This window comes from Centropristis striata, chromosome 6, assembly GCF_030273125.1.
Source record: "Centropristis striata isolate RG_2023a ecotype Rhode Island chromosome 6, C.striata_1.0, whole genome shotgun sequence".
NCBI lineage: Eukaryota > Metazoa > Chordata > Actinopteri > Perciformes > Serranidae > Centropristis > Centropristis striata.
Genome location: NC_081522.1, coordinates 6,898,348 through 6,914,805, shown reverse-complemented (window position 1 = coordinate 6,914,805; position 16,458 = coordinate 6,898,348). Strand labels below are relative to the sequence as shown.

Here is a 16,458-nt window from a genome sequence, read left to right as displayed (position 1 = left end):
TGAAGCAGGCCAAGTAGGCTCATTTGGGGTTGAGGGTTCAAGAATGTTTGGATTTTTTTCACATTTGAATGATATAGTTACTGCTTTTTTTCTGTAAAAAAGCAAAGCAGGAATAGGACAGACATCTTCTTCCATGTCCTTCAGTTCAGGAGCAATAAGTAAAAAAAAAAAAAAAAAAATATCTAAGTAGATCTTTTTTGGGTCATTATGGAACTTCCCAGCAAATAACATTGAAATCTGTTTTGTAGATCTTGAGTTATCCTGCAAAGCACAAACAGACCAAAGCTCTGTCTCCATGGCTTGGTGGAGGTAATTAGGAAAAAGTAGGCTGTGAATCTTGAGCAGAGTTTTATGGGAGCAGCTACAGTGGAACAAACAGTTTCCGAGATGACATTTCCTCAGATCAGATAAAACCAGCCGGTTATAGTCTGCATGCTCACAAACACTCAGCTCCCTCGACAGTATCGCACTCGTTGACACCGCTTGCCTTGTACTCGGAGGGTTCGCCGACATTGATCCACACCTACAGAGGAATTCAAAACCACCACGGAGAAGAGCAGATGCAGAGCAGTTGTTGTGTTGTGAGTGGGAAGCCTTCGCACGGTCGCTCACAAAGCCAGGTGTTAAGTGCTGGCTATTGTATCAAGTAATACTATGGTATCCTATATTACAGTATATCTATGTAAGAAATGATTTGCTTTTTTGGTGTTATTGATAGTAAACTACACTATACATGCCAAGATATGACAGTATATTTTCACAGAGGACGCATAAACCTGATGACACACTTATTCAGGCAGGGTAAACAGATTTAACTGAGTGAAAGACACAGAAAAATGAGCCTCTTGTTCTGTGGGGGCTCTCAGCTCTCTGCACTAATGCCCTCCCAGCATGCCTCTGTCTCGTGTGGTTCACACTGCCCTGCAGCAGGTCATGATATTTCATTTTAGTGTCAGATGGCCAGTTGGGCCACTCTTTCATCCCGGCTCACTGGGCGATAAGACCGCGGGTGTGATATTTACCACTGGCCAAGCAAGTTAAACAGGCCATAATTCTGCTCTCTACTCACACTGCATGAAGAAAATGGTATTAGAGTTTGAGATTTACTGCAGCTCAAGGTAAAATGTAAGGTTTGTCCTTTTGAGGGTTTGGCCAGTGAGTGCTCTGCAGCATATAGCTCTTCTTTTCTTTACAGAGTAGCTGAAATGATGCAGAATTGGAAAAGACTGAGAGTCATCTGAGAATAAGCAACAGAAACAGCTAGAAACCTTTGACAGATAATCAATTGCATCTGCTTTCCTTCTCTGAGGAAACTGTTAAATATTGGATAACATTTGTTTTAGTTGTGTGGTCATGATCGACCCTTCAAGGACTGTGGTCTTGTTTGCTTGGCTCAAGGGGTTGACTCAAATGTAGCCTGCTGCCTCCTTAAATTACCTGAGTAGACATACAAGCTAAATTATAGGTAAATGTCTCAGAGGCAGAGGTGAAGAAAGGCAAATGTAGTTAAGGCTACATTCAGATTTAAGTGTTGTCGTGGCATTTGCCTTTGTGCTCATTTGAGCAGCTCAGACATTCGTTTTAAAGCCATTTATTCAGATAAATATCCCAAGGCCGCATCGTTTTCAGACAAAAGTGGATTCACTTGATTAACTGCACTAGAAGCACTTGGACATGACTTTTTGTAAGAGCTTCAATCAATGCAGTCAAACAAACTGCGAAGTGTGCAAAAAATACTTAAATATGGGTTTCCCTGCAAATTAGTCTCCATTTTGAAGTAATATCCTGTGTCATCTCGGTCTCTAAGAGTCAGAATAATATTTTTTCATTCTGCATAATAGAAACATGGTAATAGGGCTGAATCACTTTCAAATTGTGTGATATTTCCCAACTAAATGTCCTCAGTGTGCAAAACATCACACCAAGATATTTAGTATCCTGGTTTTGGCAGATGCTGCTTCTCAGATTTCTCAGGAAGCTTCTTCAACACATTTACCTTGCTGTACTTTTGGGATGTGGGTGGACTAAAAAGAAAGGTCAAATGTGCCACATAAATCCAGCTGGATCATGTAATACATGACGACAATTCATGAGGTGAAAAGCAAGAGCACAAATGAAAAAGTGTCGTGTCTGTGCTAATGAAATTCTTTGTCCAATTTAAAAAGGCAGTGATTTTAAAAAGCACCAAATGAAGCAGATGGAGGGTTTCTCAATATTTTATTTATTTAACTAGTTTTTATCAAGGGAGGATTTGATGAACTGCTTGGTCTTGCCACATGAACACCTGGCAGCTCTATCGTAGCTTTTGGGATTTAGGGGCCCAGCTGAAGGGTATCTGGATGTGAGCATTTGAGTGTTTATCATCATCTTTCCTAGATTACTCTGTGCTAATACTTCCAGTCTGTCCCTCCCGCAGTAATTATACAGCCCTGGTTGGCGTGTGGATCTACGGCTTCTTCGTCATGGTGCTGCTGGCGCTGGACTTTCTCTACTACTCAGCCATAAACTACGAGCTGTGCCGGGTCTACCTGGAGAAATGGGGTCTGGGAGGACGCTGGCTGAAGAAGGCCCGGAGTCAGTGGCACAGGTCCATGCCGGAGGAGAGCGAAGCCCAGGCTCAAGCCCAGCCCATGGTCCCCAGCCACTACCAGCCCAGACACAGCCTCAGAGGGGAGAGCCACAGCCCCACGCTCCTGCCCTACAACACATCCACCGCATGGTGAGTCACTGTCTGCCACATGACGGCCGCCAACCTGCAGTTTGGCTCACACGTCTGCTGTAAAGCTGCAAGAATCAGCAAATCGTGAACCATGATTTACGTCACACTTCACCTGGGTAACCACAGCTGGTGTCTTAATGGAAATATCTCCATGGGAACATTGGCTGTGTGCAAATAATAATTTATACATAACAGGCAGGTAGCTGGAAAAGGCTGCTTATCTCTGGATTTTAGTGCAGATCAGTTCAACAGACAATCTGATGATGCAGCTTTATTTAAGGTGATTAGGGTCAAGTCCATGTTATTTAAAATGTCCAAAACCACACATTAAAAGCACACCCTCTGACCTTAGGGCCTCTATTCAGATTTAAATGTTTTTAAGAGGTCTTCAACAGATGCGATTTTTGCCAATAAAAAAAATAAATACATGACTGTCCATCAAAAGGGCAAAGTGTAGGTGACAATACAAAATACATGCAGCAGACTAGGGGGATTTTTTCCCCAAAAAGTTTGGATAGTATGTAAAATGTGAATAAAAACTTAATGCATCAAATTCATTATTCAGGGTGTAAATTTAGAAAAGATTTCAATTGTCCTAATGTCCTAACTTTTGGGACTCTGGGTTGTAGCTTAGGTTATTTTTTTTGCACATTACTATTTTTATTTTATGTTTTCTTATGTGCAAATATATTATAAAATGTTCTCCAAGTGTTTTTATTTGTTAACATTTCCTGATGAAAGGTATTTTTCCTGAAGATTTTTAACAAACTATACCTTTAAAAGATGACGTGGACAAACCAGCCATTTCAAAAGGTGGTTGTTCATGTCCCCATGCAGCATCATCAGTGTGATCTTCAATGAAAGTCCAGAATTCAAACTTATTGCACAACTTTTCTTTGATTGACTTAATGTAGCAAAGAAGCCAATGTTTCTGTCATATTTACTATTACTATGAATGTGTATAATCAGTTAGATCACAAATTCAGGCACTTCAGAAAACTGAAGACCTCTAAAATGACACATACAGTAGGATTTGTTACATAACCCTGTGCTGCCTATTTATAAAATATGATTTGTTCTACTCTGATAAGCATATTACAACACAGGTTCCTTCTGTTGTTTAGGAAAGTGTAACAGATGCTTTGAAACATTTTCAAATGTCCCTTTAAGACACCCAGGTTCTCTGTGTCTCTATTTCTTCTGTTTTTCTTTGTACTCAGTGTTTTGTTACGTGTAGAGAGAGAGCGACGTGCCCAGAACCATGTGCGTCTAGCAGGATAAATTAGAGCATTTCTAGCATACTTTTCCCAAGCCAACAGGGAGGAAGCTCAAACATCATGCTCTCTGTTTACTTGAAGTCCTTATTAAGAGTGCACACAAAGATACACACACACATGATTACTACCAATGATACTGCTAACTCTGTTTCTGTCAGAGTCACAGCAACTCCCTGGTAAAGAATTCTTTTTAGTTTATGGTTTCTCTCTGAAGAGACCACAGATTATCAATATTTCAAGAACTCAGCCTTTCCGCCCACTAATGGATAATTTTCTGCAAAGCATCTGATCTGTATTTGTCTTTCATCTCAAAATGTTCTTAATGCCATGCTCTGTCTCAACATTAACTTCTTTTTAAAGAGAGACATTTTTAAGTCCGACCGGCTCATCAGAGATCTGTCATTATTAATGAATAGAAAAGAACAGAATAATGTGAGAGGTGCTCTGCTCCGCCAGAGGCCCCCTAACTCTTATTTAACCCAAATGATTCGTCTCTGAGTCACGTTAGAGACCTTTCATAGAGATTCTTCGGCAAAACACCATCTGTTGTCCTTTCAGTTTATCTTTTTATTACCTTTGAGAGCAGTCACAGGAGTCTCAAGGTGTGCCGGGCTGCGTGTGACTGTTATTAAAACATACAAGATGATTTATGATGCCAGGGGTGAACTGTAACACATAACAGCCGCAGAGAACATTTTCTTCTTTTGGCAGACATTGCTCAGACTTTCATAATATAGCTACACAATCATGGAGCGCGGCCTGAACAAACGTACATTTCTGTGTAGTCAATTTTTCATGCGGTTCTCCGTCTCTGACACTGTGCACCCTACCCGTCTGACTGGGGCTCAGAGTCTCTTCCTAGAGGTAGATATCTCTTGGGTCATGATAATTTAATGTGGGCAGAGGTTTGACAAATGGCTTTGAGAAGCAGCGTGGACTGTGCGAGTTATAGATAGGGGAGCTGGGATGCTGCAGAGGGATCCTGGGGCTGCTTTGCTGGTGGAAACACGGTTAACTAACACTGGACATACCCATGGAGTCTCCTCATTAGACATGAAGTCAGTTCAATATGATAGGTCTCATCAATCCTAGACTTATGAGGTTGACCTGCGCTGGCAGATCTCCAGCTTTAAGCCGGAGGATGTCTATAAAAAGGTGTTTGAAACCGCAAAGCAGCAAAATGCTCATTGACAAAGTGGGCCTTGAAAATGAGAGCACGCTAAGTTTATGGTAATTAACTGATGACTGATGGGAAATGCTCCAGGATGGGATAATCTTGTGCATGTTTTCTATAAAAAAGTGTAACCTCTTTTTAATAAACTGGACAGATTTTACAAGAGCTCCAAACATTCCTAGAAAATCACTCAGATCAGGAAAAAAAAGTGGCAGATGCTGGGAGCTAAATCAGTCGCACGCAGTTTCTGGGGCAAGATTAGAATAGCCTGTTTGCTGTTTCACACAGTGAAGCACTTCTCACAATCTAGACAACGCTTACACGTTTTGTTAAATGTGTTAAGTAACCACGGCAGATACTGTATGTACACCACAGCTGATGTTGCCCACACAGTGCGTCATAAGATGGCCTATGGTTTATTTGCGGGGGTACAGATCTTTATCCCCAGAGAAGATGCAGGGTAATGGCTTAGAAAACTGGGTCCATTTAGAAGTTGAACATCTGTTGGCCAAATGTAAACAAACAGAGATGGGGTCAAGTCCCAAAACTGGTACAGCAGCATCTAAAAACAACCCAGTCGCACAGCAACTCAGGAATCCAGTGCAAAATGGTTACCAGTGCAGCAGAGCAATCCTCGCAATAAGTCAAAGTATTAAATAATTTCTCCACGTGCAGAGATCTATTTCTTCAGCGTGTGGGAATATAGTTTACCATATCAGTATGTGAGCGGGTTGGTATATGCTGCTGCAAATCTGCTGGGGGTTCAGTGTGGGCGGCCTGGGAAACTGTTATTACTTTCTCTCCATAGATACCCTTTATTCAAATCTCCTATTCAAGTATTCAGACCAGTTTGAACAAATATAAGAGAGTTAACTGGTGTCATTCTTCACTACTTAGTGAACTTGGAGAGTAATGGCCAAAGCCAGACATTACGGTTTATCATCACTTCATAGGAAGAATGCATTGTTTCTTTACGAGCAGAGAGTTGACAGCAAATAAGATTTTACTCACAGGGTAATGTGGCTCTTAATGGCAGCAACAACCCACTCAATGATTGATAAGAGGTATTTGTACCACAAGGGGACCTCTGCATTTGGAAGATAGTGGAAAATGTAGCCACAAACTTGTGTTTAGGTGAAAAAGAATAATCAGACAAAATAAGCTTTACAATTAAACTGGAATGAATAAACACAGGTCAACATTCACACATTCACACATGTTCATACTCTGATGGTAGAGGCTGCCATGCAAAGTGTAAACCAGCTCATTAGGGGTTTGGTGCTTTGCTCAAGGACACTTTAACACTCTCTGGTGGATCCAGGGATCGAAGCAGAAAACTTCTAATTACTAGACAGCCGCTCTGCTTCCTGAGCCGTGCTATTCCACGTATTAGATTTATTGTCGCAACTGCACAGCCTCGAACCAACCCGAGTCAGTCGAAACACATGCTGTGATTGAGAGAGCGTTGAAAACAGTTTGCAGATAAGTTGAAATAGCTAAAACAGTGGTAGTGTAAGTGGCAATATAAATGCAAATCTGAACCAAACAGGCTTAGATACCATCAACTGCAGATCACGTCAAGTGTTGTATGAAAAATAATTATTGTAACATATGTCAACATGTTAATAAACGAACTTCAGAGGTTTGAGTTAAGCTTAGCTTCTGCTGCTTCCAGCTACATATTTACTATTTAAACATGAGAATGAAATTAATCTTCTCATCCACAAGAAAGCAAAAACGCTTATTTCTCAAAATGTTGAACTATTCCCTTCATCCTACTAACTGGGGTACCCACAGATCCCAGAGGTATAGTTTTTGTCACAACTCAGAAATGCTTTATTCTATCATTCCAATTTTCCGTTACTTTGTCAATCAATTTGTTCCGAATAACTTCATATTATTGTTTTCTGTTTCTGTTTAATTAGTGTGTTTTTAAAAAAATACCAATGCACTGGATTCCTGGGGGACCCTGGCAAAAGAACCAAATTACGCCCATGCAGTTTTAATAGATGGAACTACTTAATGAGTACATTGTTATCATTTCTAATTCAAAATATCATACTCTATAAAGAAGATAAATAGTTTACATAATAATAACACAGATCTGGTGCAGGTGCAGATGCAGGTGTATAAACAGGTCAATTGGGGTTAAATTTATCAAATTTTAAGCCCAGTTTTCTCTTCTCGTGTGGTTATGACTGAGCTCTATAGAACTTGCCTGTATTGTATTGTATTGTATTGTATTTTGTATTGTATTTTATATTCATATCTCTATTTTTATATTGCTTATCTTTTAATTACATTACTATTTTATGCACCTATACTTTACTTCCTTTATTTTAATCATATTTTATTTTTGTGTCTTTTTACTTTATATAAAGCACACTGAATGGAAATAAGCTTGTTATTGCCAAATGACAGTGATTATATATATATATATATCATATGTTAAACGTCTAACACCCAGTTGAAAATGCATTAAAATTAGAGGTACATCAGATAAAAACTACTTAAAACCATTACACTAAGCCTTGACATTTCCACAGGAAAAAAAAATTCACTTTCACATCACAAATCCTAGCAGGGCTCTCATGTAACTCTTAAATAGCAATAAACTCTGCTGTTTCTGGAAGCTCCTGCTATATTCGCCATAAAGTGCTCAGCAGCATTAAACCCCTGATTGGTTGTCCACTCGTGGCTATTAGGACATTACAAGTTTGGCCAGAATCCCAGTTTGTGCCAAGCCCCGTTTGCCTAGTAGTCCACCTCTAACCAATTAGTGGTGCTGGGGAGCAGCAGCAGCATCTGGATATCTTAAGGAGGAATATTTAAAGAAACTGGCAGTGAGAATCTCCTATATCACTAATTTTACATTCCTAGTGAAGTGTGCCCACTTTGACACCCTCCTCTCTCAGAACTGTGAGAAATATCTGATCTTCTGCTGTCATTTCAATCTGGTTTTGCTGCATATTTTAAATACACTTTGTTTTTCTTTAGTCAGTGCTGATTAAGTCGTGCAAAAAAACCCTATGCAATCAAGACAAAACATAAGCTTCTACTATGCGCACATTTGGTAGAAGAATCAAAATATGGCCTGTCCACAGTGTTACCTGCCTCTTGTCCAATGTCAGTTGGGATGTGCTCCAGTTAGCCTCCTCAAGGATAAGTTGATATAGCTAATGGATGGATGATTCAACCTTGGTTTAATGTGTGCTGAGCATCAGCCAGAAGTGCCATAGATAAAAGTGAGAAAAATTAGATGTTGGGGGACATTAAATGCCACCCATGCACATCAACAGAACGCATCAACGAATCTCTTGATGAATTATTTATCACTTGGCACAAAGCGGTAACCTTGCTTCCCCAAAGGGTCAAGTGAAGCCAATGCCAAGTTGAACCAGCATTCTTTCTAATGGCCATCAGGGGGCGTCTCCACCGATTGCAAAAAAAGACTGACTGTATGTTAGTCAAAAGAAAAAATCTTCTTTATATTTATAACCTCAGTAAACGTATTCCTAACATGTTTATGGTCTCAAATGCCAGTTTTTTTTACAGCATGATGTTTATTTTCTAAATTATGTTCCCATTTAGAATAAAATAGATGATAAAGCAGGGTATGCTTTAGGGTGGGGCTACCTTGTGATTAAAGGTGATTGGTGTGCTTTCGTCTTAGTAGTTTGACCCTTTCACAGTGTGTTTTTGCTGAAACTTAACTGGATAATTTTAGTACCTTAAAACTGTCTTTTTACATTACATTACATGTCATTGAGCAGACGCTTTTGTCCAAAGCGACTTACAATAAGTGCATTCAACAAAGGTCAAATCTATTTGTCGTTCGCTTGAAACGCTAAGCTAAGAAATCCACTGCAGCCTTTACAATGAAAAGGCACCACTGGGATTCGAACCCAGGATCTCCTGCTTACTAGGCAGGCGCTTTAACCAACTAAGCCATGGCGCCGGTCTTGTTCAGTGTTCAGTTTGCAAAGAGATACTCTATGGAGCTGGCGGTTCATTTTAAATAACAGATGTCTTGCTAACAAAGCTAGTGCTAGTGTTAGCTGATAACATAGCATCCATCCAGCTCTCGATCAGTTCCACATATGTGCTGGCAAAATTGCCGAACCCAAGGCTTCTAACCAGAGCCCACAAACCAGTAGGGTGACATCACAGTGACTACGTCCATTATTTTTACACAATCCGTGCTTGGCATCAAGTTAGAGCAGCACCTTGCGCCAGTAACCACCCACTCCATCAAGCCTGGTAGCTTTGAGTTTAGCCATGGATGGAGCGGGCTATGTGAGGTGGCATCTGTCACCACATTCAGCATATACCTGACTCACGAGCAATTGTTAACACTGTCTCATACAGTCAGACCTCAGTGACTCAGCGTTACCACTCAGTCTAGTAAACAGAGTCTCCATCACTCCGCTCAGTCTGTCTGTTGCATCACTTTGGTCGTAGGTAACCATCCCTAACACCAACACACAAACACCTGCTGGTCTGTCAGCTGAGGAAATGACTCGGGAAGCTGAAACAGCATTTCACTTTTTTTTCTCCCTGTTTTTTTCCATCAAAGTGTGATCAAAGCCGAGCTCTGGTTTCTGCATATTCACATCCATCTTTGAACTCACTGGTTGGCTTTCTGGTGGTAATAATAGAATTGTACATTATGAAATTATTCCTGGCCTGTCTGTCCACGGAGCAGCATGCCAGGACCTTGTCCAATTAAAGCAACACTCTCCATGTGGTGTGAGTTAATTAACATCATAGATGCTACAAAGGCAGCCAGGCACAGAGTTGTGCTGCAGGCTAAAAGGAAAGAGCAGGAGAATAGGTTTAGCTTTGTGAAAGTTGTAGAGTGACTTTTGGCACTGCCACAAGCAAGAGAGGTAGAAGCTTTTTTTAAATTTATTTTTGGGCTGTGTTTGTGATCTTTTATTAGATCTGTTGTCATATATTTACTTTGCATTTTAATCATTTTCTCTAGAGTGCATTGGAATAACCTTCAAGTGGAAACTTTTATTTTCCCATCAACGATGTAGATGCGTTATTTTGGGCGGCAGAAATGGGTGGGATGTGATTCATAGAAGTGGGCTAGGCTGAAAGTCTTTACAAGAATTACAGACTTGTAAAATATTCCTGTAAATGTGATTGCTTTTTGTAAAGCAAAGCTGCCCGGTTTTATTAGTCCTTTTGTTTTCAGGCCTTGAGCTGATTTTCAAGCCAATATGTTGTTATATAAAGATCAGTGTGGATCATTAAGCACACACATCTTGATATGAGACAATTTCAGCCATGCAGATAAAAGTCATGAGCCATGACTGTGTTGTTCAATCCGATCCAGGAGATTTTTTCCCACCAATTCATGTGGCAAATCAGTGGAATTTGATGACGCAGACATGCAGACGTGCAGACGGGGCTGTAAAATGGCAGTTTGGAAGGGAGAAAGCAATGATATGCCATCTTTATCTAGTCTTCAATTTCCAATAGTTTTCAGTCTTCTTGATCTAAATTTGTGTGAGATCTTTGAAAAGTCTATGTATGTGTGTGTTGGAGTGAAAAATGCTTGGTTTTCTGGAACATTCAACCACATTTTGAAAAAACAACAGGCCTCCTTGTTCTTTCGCCAATTGCCACAGACTCCCAGTCAATGGCCTTTGACCCCTTCCCACTGTGACTGGTTGCGTTCATAATCAAAGCTTGAGAAATATTTTATAAAATCAATCCCATATGTAAAGATTTGTACTATTAAATGGTAATTACTTTTTGGAGTTTTACTGATGTTAAATAGGTTAGAAAATGAGCTAATGTTTATCTTTTACTGACTGCAGCTGCTTTACAGGTTCAACATTAAGACTTTTAGACTGATTAGCTAGTGTTTAATCAATCAAAATCTCTATAGTCACCCTGCATAGCAGCTGTTGTACAGTGCAAAATAAGAAGTTTCTCAGGGAATACCAGTGCATTCAAGACATACCACATATACAACTTTAAACATTTTATATATATATATATATATATATATATATATATATATAAACCCAGTAGGAATAGTAAGTGCAAGTAAAAGAAGAAAAAAAAGAAGTAAACTACAGGTAAAAAACAATGAGGGATCATTAATTGTCAAGTTAAAAGTGACTATAGTGCAAGAACATAAATAAATATCTACTCTTTCAATACTCCAGATCAAATAAGGTAAAACAACATTGTACAAATTCATTTTGATCAAGCAATAAAGGTCAGACCAGAGGTATCTTTGTGTTGAATGTTGAAGTGGTGAGCAGTAACTGTTAGAGTCCGACCTTTGCATCGATTGATCAATATTTTTGGATGATATTGGCCTATCAAAGGCCTATTGGTATCTATTAGTTCGGCATATGTGTTGTTCACTGTGTGCCAATATGAAAACTTATTTTACATGAAAACACAGAACACACACTAAAAACACCACCTCTCATATCCACAAGATGTGGTTGTAAGCTCTGAAAAAACGAAAGGTAGATCTTTTTAATCTTTTCTCAAGAATAAACATTCATGCTCAATTTCTGTGTTTCTCTCTGGACAGAATGATGCTGCGAGTGGACAAACTGAAGAGTAGCAACACCTTGTTTCCCTGAGTGGTGGAGGAGATGTCCCACAGATGCCCCCTCTCTGGACCACAGACACAAACACCCGTGGTGGGCTAGCCATAATGTAGTAGTTAGAAGTGACTACTGCCCCTTTCTAATGAGCACAAACACCCATGGACTGACAGAAGCAGGCTGATATGGCATTTAGAAAACTCAACCAGGAGACACAGAGGATCGTACTGCTGGAGCGACACATTCAACTGCTCACAGGTGTTCAGTGATCCCCTGGACCGGCTGCCAAGGCCTGGAGTATCCCCAACTGGTCCGAGCTGAACTGGATTAACTGTAACTGCGAGCGAGGAGGCTTGCCTGTTTTTAAAAAAGAAGCTCATCTTTCTAGATATAAAATGTTTATTACACTGCTGTGTCAGTTTGTGTTCAGTAGCAGTTAGACACAGTTGTGGTTTATCTATTTGGTGATTTATTTATGTGAACTAGTCAGAGAAATATATGAGTGGTTAACATTCGGAACATGTAACAGCTTAGGTTGATGCTGAGCATCTCACTTAGAGTAGAGTGTTTTTGTTACTTACTGAAAGCAGACACAAAATGTCTGCAGCCATGTTGAAAAACAATATCTCGTATGAAATGTTTTAGATCTCCTATCTGAAAAACAATTGATTTCTCTATATTGTAACGTGTCCGACAAGGTCACAACGCCATACAGATAAACTGCTGTATTAGGTCATCAAGATTTCTCTTTCGGTTGAGTGATGCTGAGAAAAAGGGATCTCGACTCTCAATAAGTTATTCACCCAAAACATTAATGAGGATCAGGGATGCCTTCACAAAGAGCTTGAGTTGAACATAACATTAATCTTTGGCCATGAGCCGGAAAGCCCATTTGAGACCATTACTTATAAAGTTAGAGAGACATTCGCCTCAGTAACCTCATCCATTGACTTGTTTGCCCGTCCTCATTACCGGAGCTGCCTGAAAAACAGCTCCATTAGCAATATGATGCAAATGAATATCCATTTGGTTCCTTTATAAGGAGCCCTCTATATCCCACATTGATAATAGACAATTGTAAGCGATTAGCCATAATAGAAAATGTAAAAAAAAAAAAAAAAACCCATTAAAAGCCCTTTCACTGTCAGCAATAATGTACAGTAGCTTACCGGTAATCAGAAGGATGACATGGTATGTAAAAGTCAGAGGTGCCTGCCAAATGAGCACTGGGTAATCATTGAGGTGTATCGCAGAGCTTTCAGGTCGGCTTATATTTAATAAGAAGGTGAAGTCGATGAAATGGACACACAGTGTTTCTGGATAATTAACTCGTATCGAAAAAGGTCTCCAACCATTACTGTGTCAGCGTTGAAAGGAAAAAGTGAAAACAAGATTCCATTTTTGAAGAAAAACTTTAAGATAGAGCTGCAACTAAGGGCTACTTTCATTATCGATTAATCAGACAACTGTTTTCTCAATTAGTCCATGAATATTTTGGTCCATAAAATATCAGAAAATAGTGAAAACTGCACATTATGAGGTCAAGTAAGCAAATTGCTTGTTGCATTAAACCAAACGTCCAAAACCCATGGATTTTCAGTTATATGCTATTGTGCATGGTCATATATCACATGATAAAATCCTCAGATTTCAAAGAAACCTTGAAAATAAATGATTAATCAATTATTGTTTATCTTAGGCTGCAACTGAAGTGTAATTGCTTTGTTGATGAATCAACTAATTATTCTCTTATTCTCAATGCTATAAATCAACCAAATAGTTAGTTGGAGTAATAGATACATGTATTAATTGTCTCCACTCTACAATGATCACATTTAATAAAAAAGTTATTACTTCATGATAGGGATGCACCAGTGAAATTCTGAAAACTCTGGGCCGAATATATCAGTTTTGCTGATAACTGAAGTTGATACTGCTGTTTTTTCTGTTGTAGTTTGATTTTTCTCATTATTTATTACCGCTTTTGTGCCAGGGAAACAAAGAAATCGTCAGGACTGTTTCGCCTGAGTCCGACCGACAATAATCAACACAACATTTAGCCAGTGCAAAGTAAATACAACACAACAGATAAACATCTGCCATCAATGCCATCTTATTCAATCCAATGGCACTCAACATGGCATATACCTGGGAATACAGATTTTCAGCCAATACATTGGTGCATCCCGAATTCATGTCTAAATCTATATTAACTAATGAGATAAATTCTCTAAAATCCATAAAATGCTAGAACAGAGAAAGCAGCTGGTGGTGCCAGAATGAACAAGACCAACAGCATGGGAGGACCAGGTGGACAGACGATTGGTGCATCAGGAGGGACGTGACGGTCCCAGTCTGTGCGTGTTTAGAATCTCTGGTCTGTGCAAACATTGCTGCGTCCTCGCTGAAAGCTAACAGGAGATACTGTCAACTGTTCAGAATTGGCTTTAAGCCAGCCATGAGACTTTGGGATCGTACCATCATATTTGTTCTTTCTGTTTCATGAAATTTAAGCAGACGCTCTGAACAGAACTCTCGTCATGTGCTGTGAGCGGGGCCTGCCGGCATCATCCTCAGTTATCAGCAATAATATCCACAATTTGCTGAGTTGTTAGAGCAAGTTAATTCCCATTTCAATGGCTAAAGTTTAATTGTGTGTGCGCCCCAGCAGGCTCATATTTTACAGGGGCAAGAAATAGGACGTGTCCAAGTGAAATAATTGGCCGAGGGATCAGCAGTTGTTCTAAATTATACTTTCTTGCTCCCTTGCTGTAGCTGCCTCCTTATTCCAAGAGTGTGAACAGCAACAGGGAGGCGTTTTTAACAGTTGCAGCAACGCAAAGGAGATTTAATTAGTCCCTAATGCTAGATAAGTGGGTAAAAAAATATGATATGTTAGCGAACAGGTCAGGGCTCTGTGTTGTGTGTTCTGATGTGAAATAAAGAAAAGGAGGGTTGTTCTTATAAACAATAAAGTAATAGTCACACACAGGGAAGAGAAAATACTTCATTTTGCCTCTGACAAGCAGTAGCAGGGTCAAAAATTGATTATTTCCCCCCCCATTTCTTACGTTGTGATGTTTTCTGTTTTGTTAAAAACAGTCTTGACTCTGGCCTGATGTGTGATGTGGTACTGTAAATCGTATCAGCTCAACCCTCTTCCCAAATAAATAAAAAAATAATAATAAAAATGAAAAAAAAAGACATAAAAAAGGATGGGAAGAGGAGAGCACACATCTGCTTCAGTCTCTCCAGGTTGTCATGGTAACAGTTGCCTTACAGTTGAATACCCACCTGTACACAGAAGCTTTGTAGTGGTTGATACCTCACTTTTTGGGTGTGGTGGTGATGATAATGTGCACCACGTTCTGTCTATGTATTTACTACTAGATAGACTGATCAGTACCGTTTTCAGTTGGATTGTTATTGCACTTGTTGACTTTGTATTGTCACGACAGGGAGAAATAAAGTTTTATCTTTTCCAGTGTGTTTAAATCCCTCTGTGTCCGCTGCTCTTTGGGGGAAAAAAAGCTCCTTTATTTGATTAATCCTTTAACGGCAAGCACCGATGGAGGCCAGAATCCGACAAAGGTGAATAAAAGGTTATCAGAAAATATAACTGAATAGATTCATAAATCACACTGTTAAGTTTTTAATTAAAATGAAGTGGAAAAAGTTGGCTAGCAATCGAGATAACAACCTTATTTTGACCTTCAATGATTTGTTAAAATACATTCAATTTTACTGCTTTTCCTCTCCACATTTCCAATTTTTCTCATCTAGAAACAGTAGTGCAGTGTAAAGCTAATTAACCCAAGTAATAATATTATGATAAGGATATGTTAAACTGTGATTTCTATATCAGAGCCTTGTTTTATGCTTAGATCAGTTGTTTTCAAAGTGAGAACTGTGCCAGGGGGGCTCAGCAAATTAGAGGGAAAATGCAAAAAAGAAAAAAGCATTTATTATTATAAAATTATTTATAATAACATATAAATATAAAATAATATAATTATATAGAAATCTTATTTCCCATGCCCATCTTTCTAATGACCTGCCAGTCAAAGCATCATTCCTGAAGGTCTGCACCTGCCACTAAGCTGGTCTTTAAAGACATCTCCTCCCGGCCTCCCGGCCATAAGCTCATGCTATTTTGAGGAGCCTTGGTATTACAAAGTCTGGGAACCTCTGGCTTAGTTTATTTTCTTGGATGTCGCAGAAATTAGATTTATGCTCTATTGTTTATATTTTTGAATCAATCAGTTGTATTTTTAGATACAACACAAGTAAAATGCAATTCTGTCAGCTCCTTCAGCTTGTGCATTAAATTAAGCACAATGTGGCTGCCAGATCGGCACACAGAAAAGGAGTCACCCAGTTGAACTGCACCATCCAGCACTCCAAGATCCAGCCAAGTCTCTGTAAAAAACAAAGGGCACCACAGCTCCATCGCAGACAGGGAGGCTGCCGAGCTTACTATCACACGGCTGCAGACTGGCCAGCAGGATGCCCAACACAGAAGATCCATGAATTGCAGCTGGTGTTTAATTCAGCCACGCTTGCCTCGGTGCCCCCTCTTATATAGAGATGCAGATGGATGCAGAGATGTCACCCATCCATGTGGTCTGGATCCTCGCTGGTGCTATCTTCTCCACCCTTTCCTCCTCGTTTAGTCCGATGTTTGCATTTGAAAACTGAGGCTGGCCA

At 39.6% G+C, this 16,458-nt stretch overlaps 1 protein-coding gene and 1 non-coding gene across 4 annotated transcripts in view; one reads left to right on the top strand and one right to left on the bottom strand.

Moving 5' to 3' along the window:
• Positions 1-15,246, top strand: part of shisal1b (shisa like 1b) — a 71,339-nt gene extending 56,093 nt beyond the window's left edge. For 2 of the 3 annotated variants that reach the window (XM_059335139.1, XM_059335140.1), the window contains one exon: positions 2,417-2,723. In XM_059335139.1, coding sequence (XP_059191122.1) covers positions 2,417-2,723 — 307 coding nt within the window. Of the gene's footprint in view, positions 1-2,416; positions 2,724-11,735 lie in introns of those variants that run through there. The other variant, XM_059335141.1, reaches the window with a different exon arrangement.
• On the bottom strand, positions 9,055-9,128 carry trnat-agu (transfer RNA threonine (anticodon AGU)). The gene has a single exon. It is a non-coding gene; the product is annotated as a tRNA-Thr (tRNA).
• Positions 15,247-16,458: the final 1,212 nt, after the last annotated feature.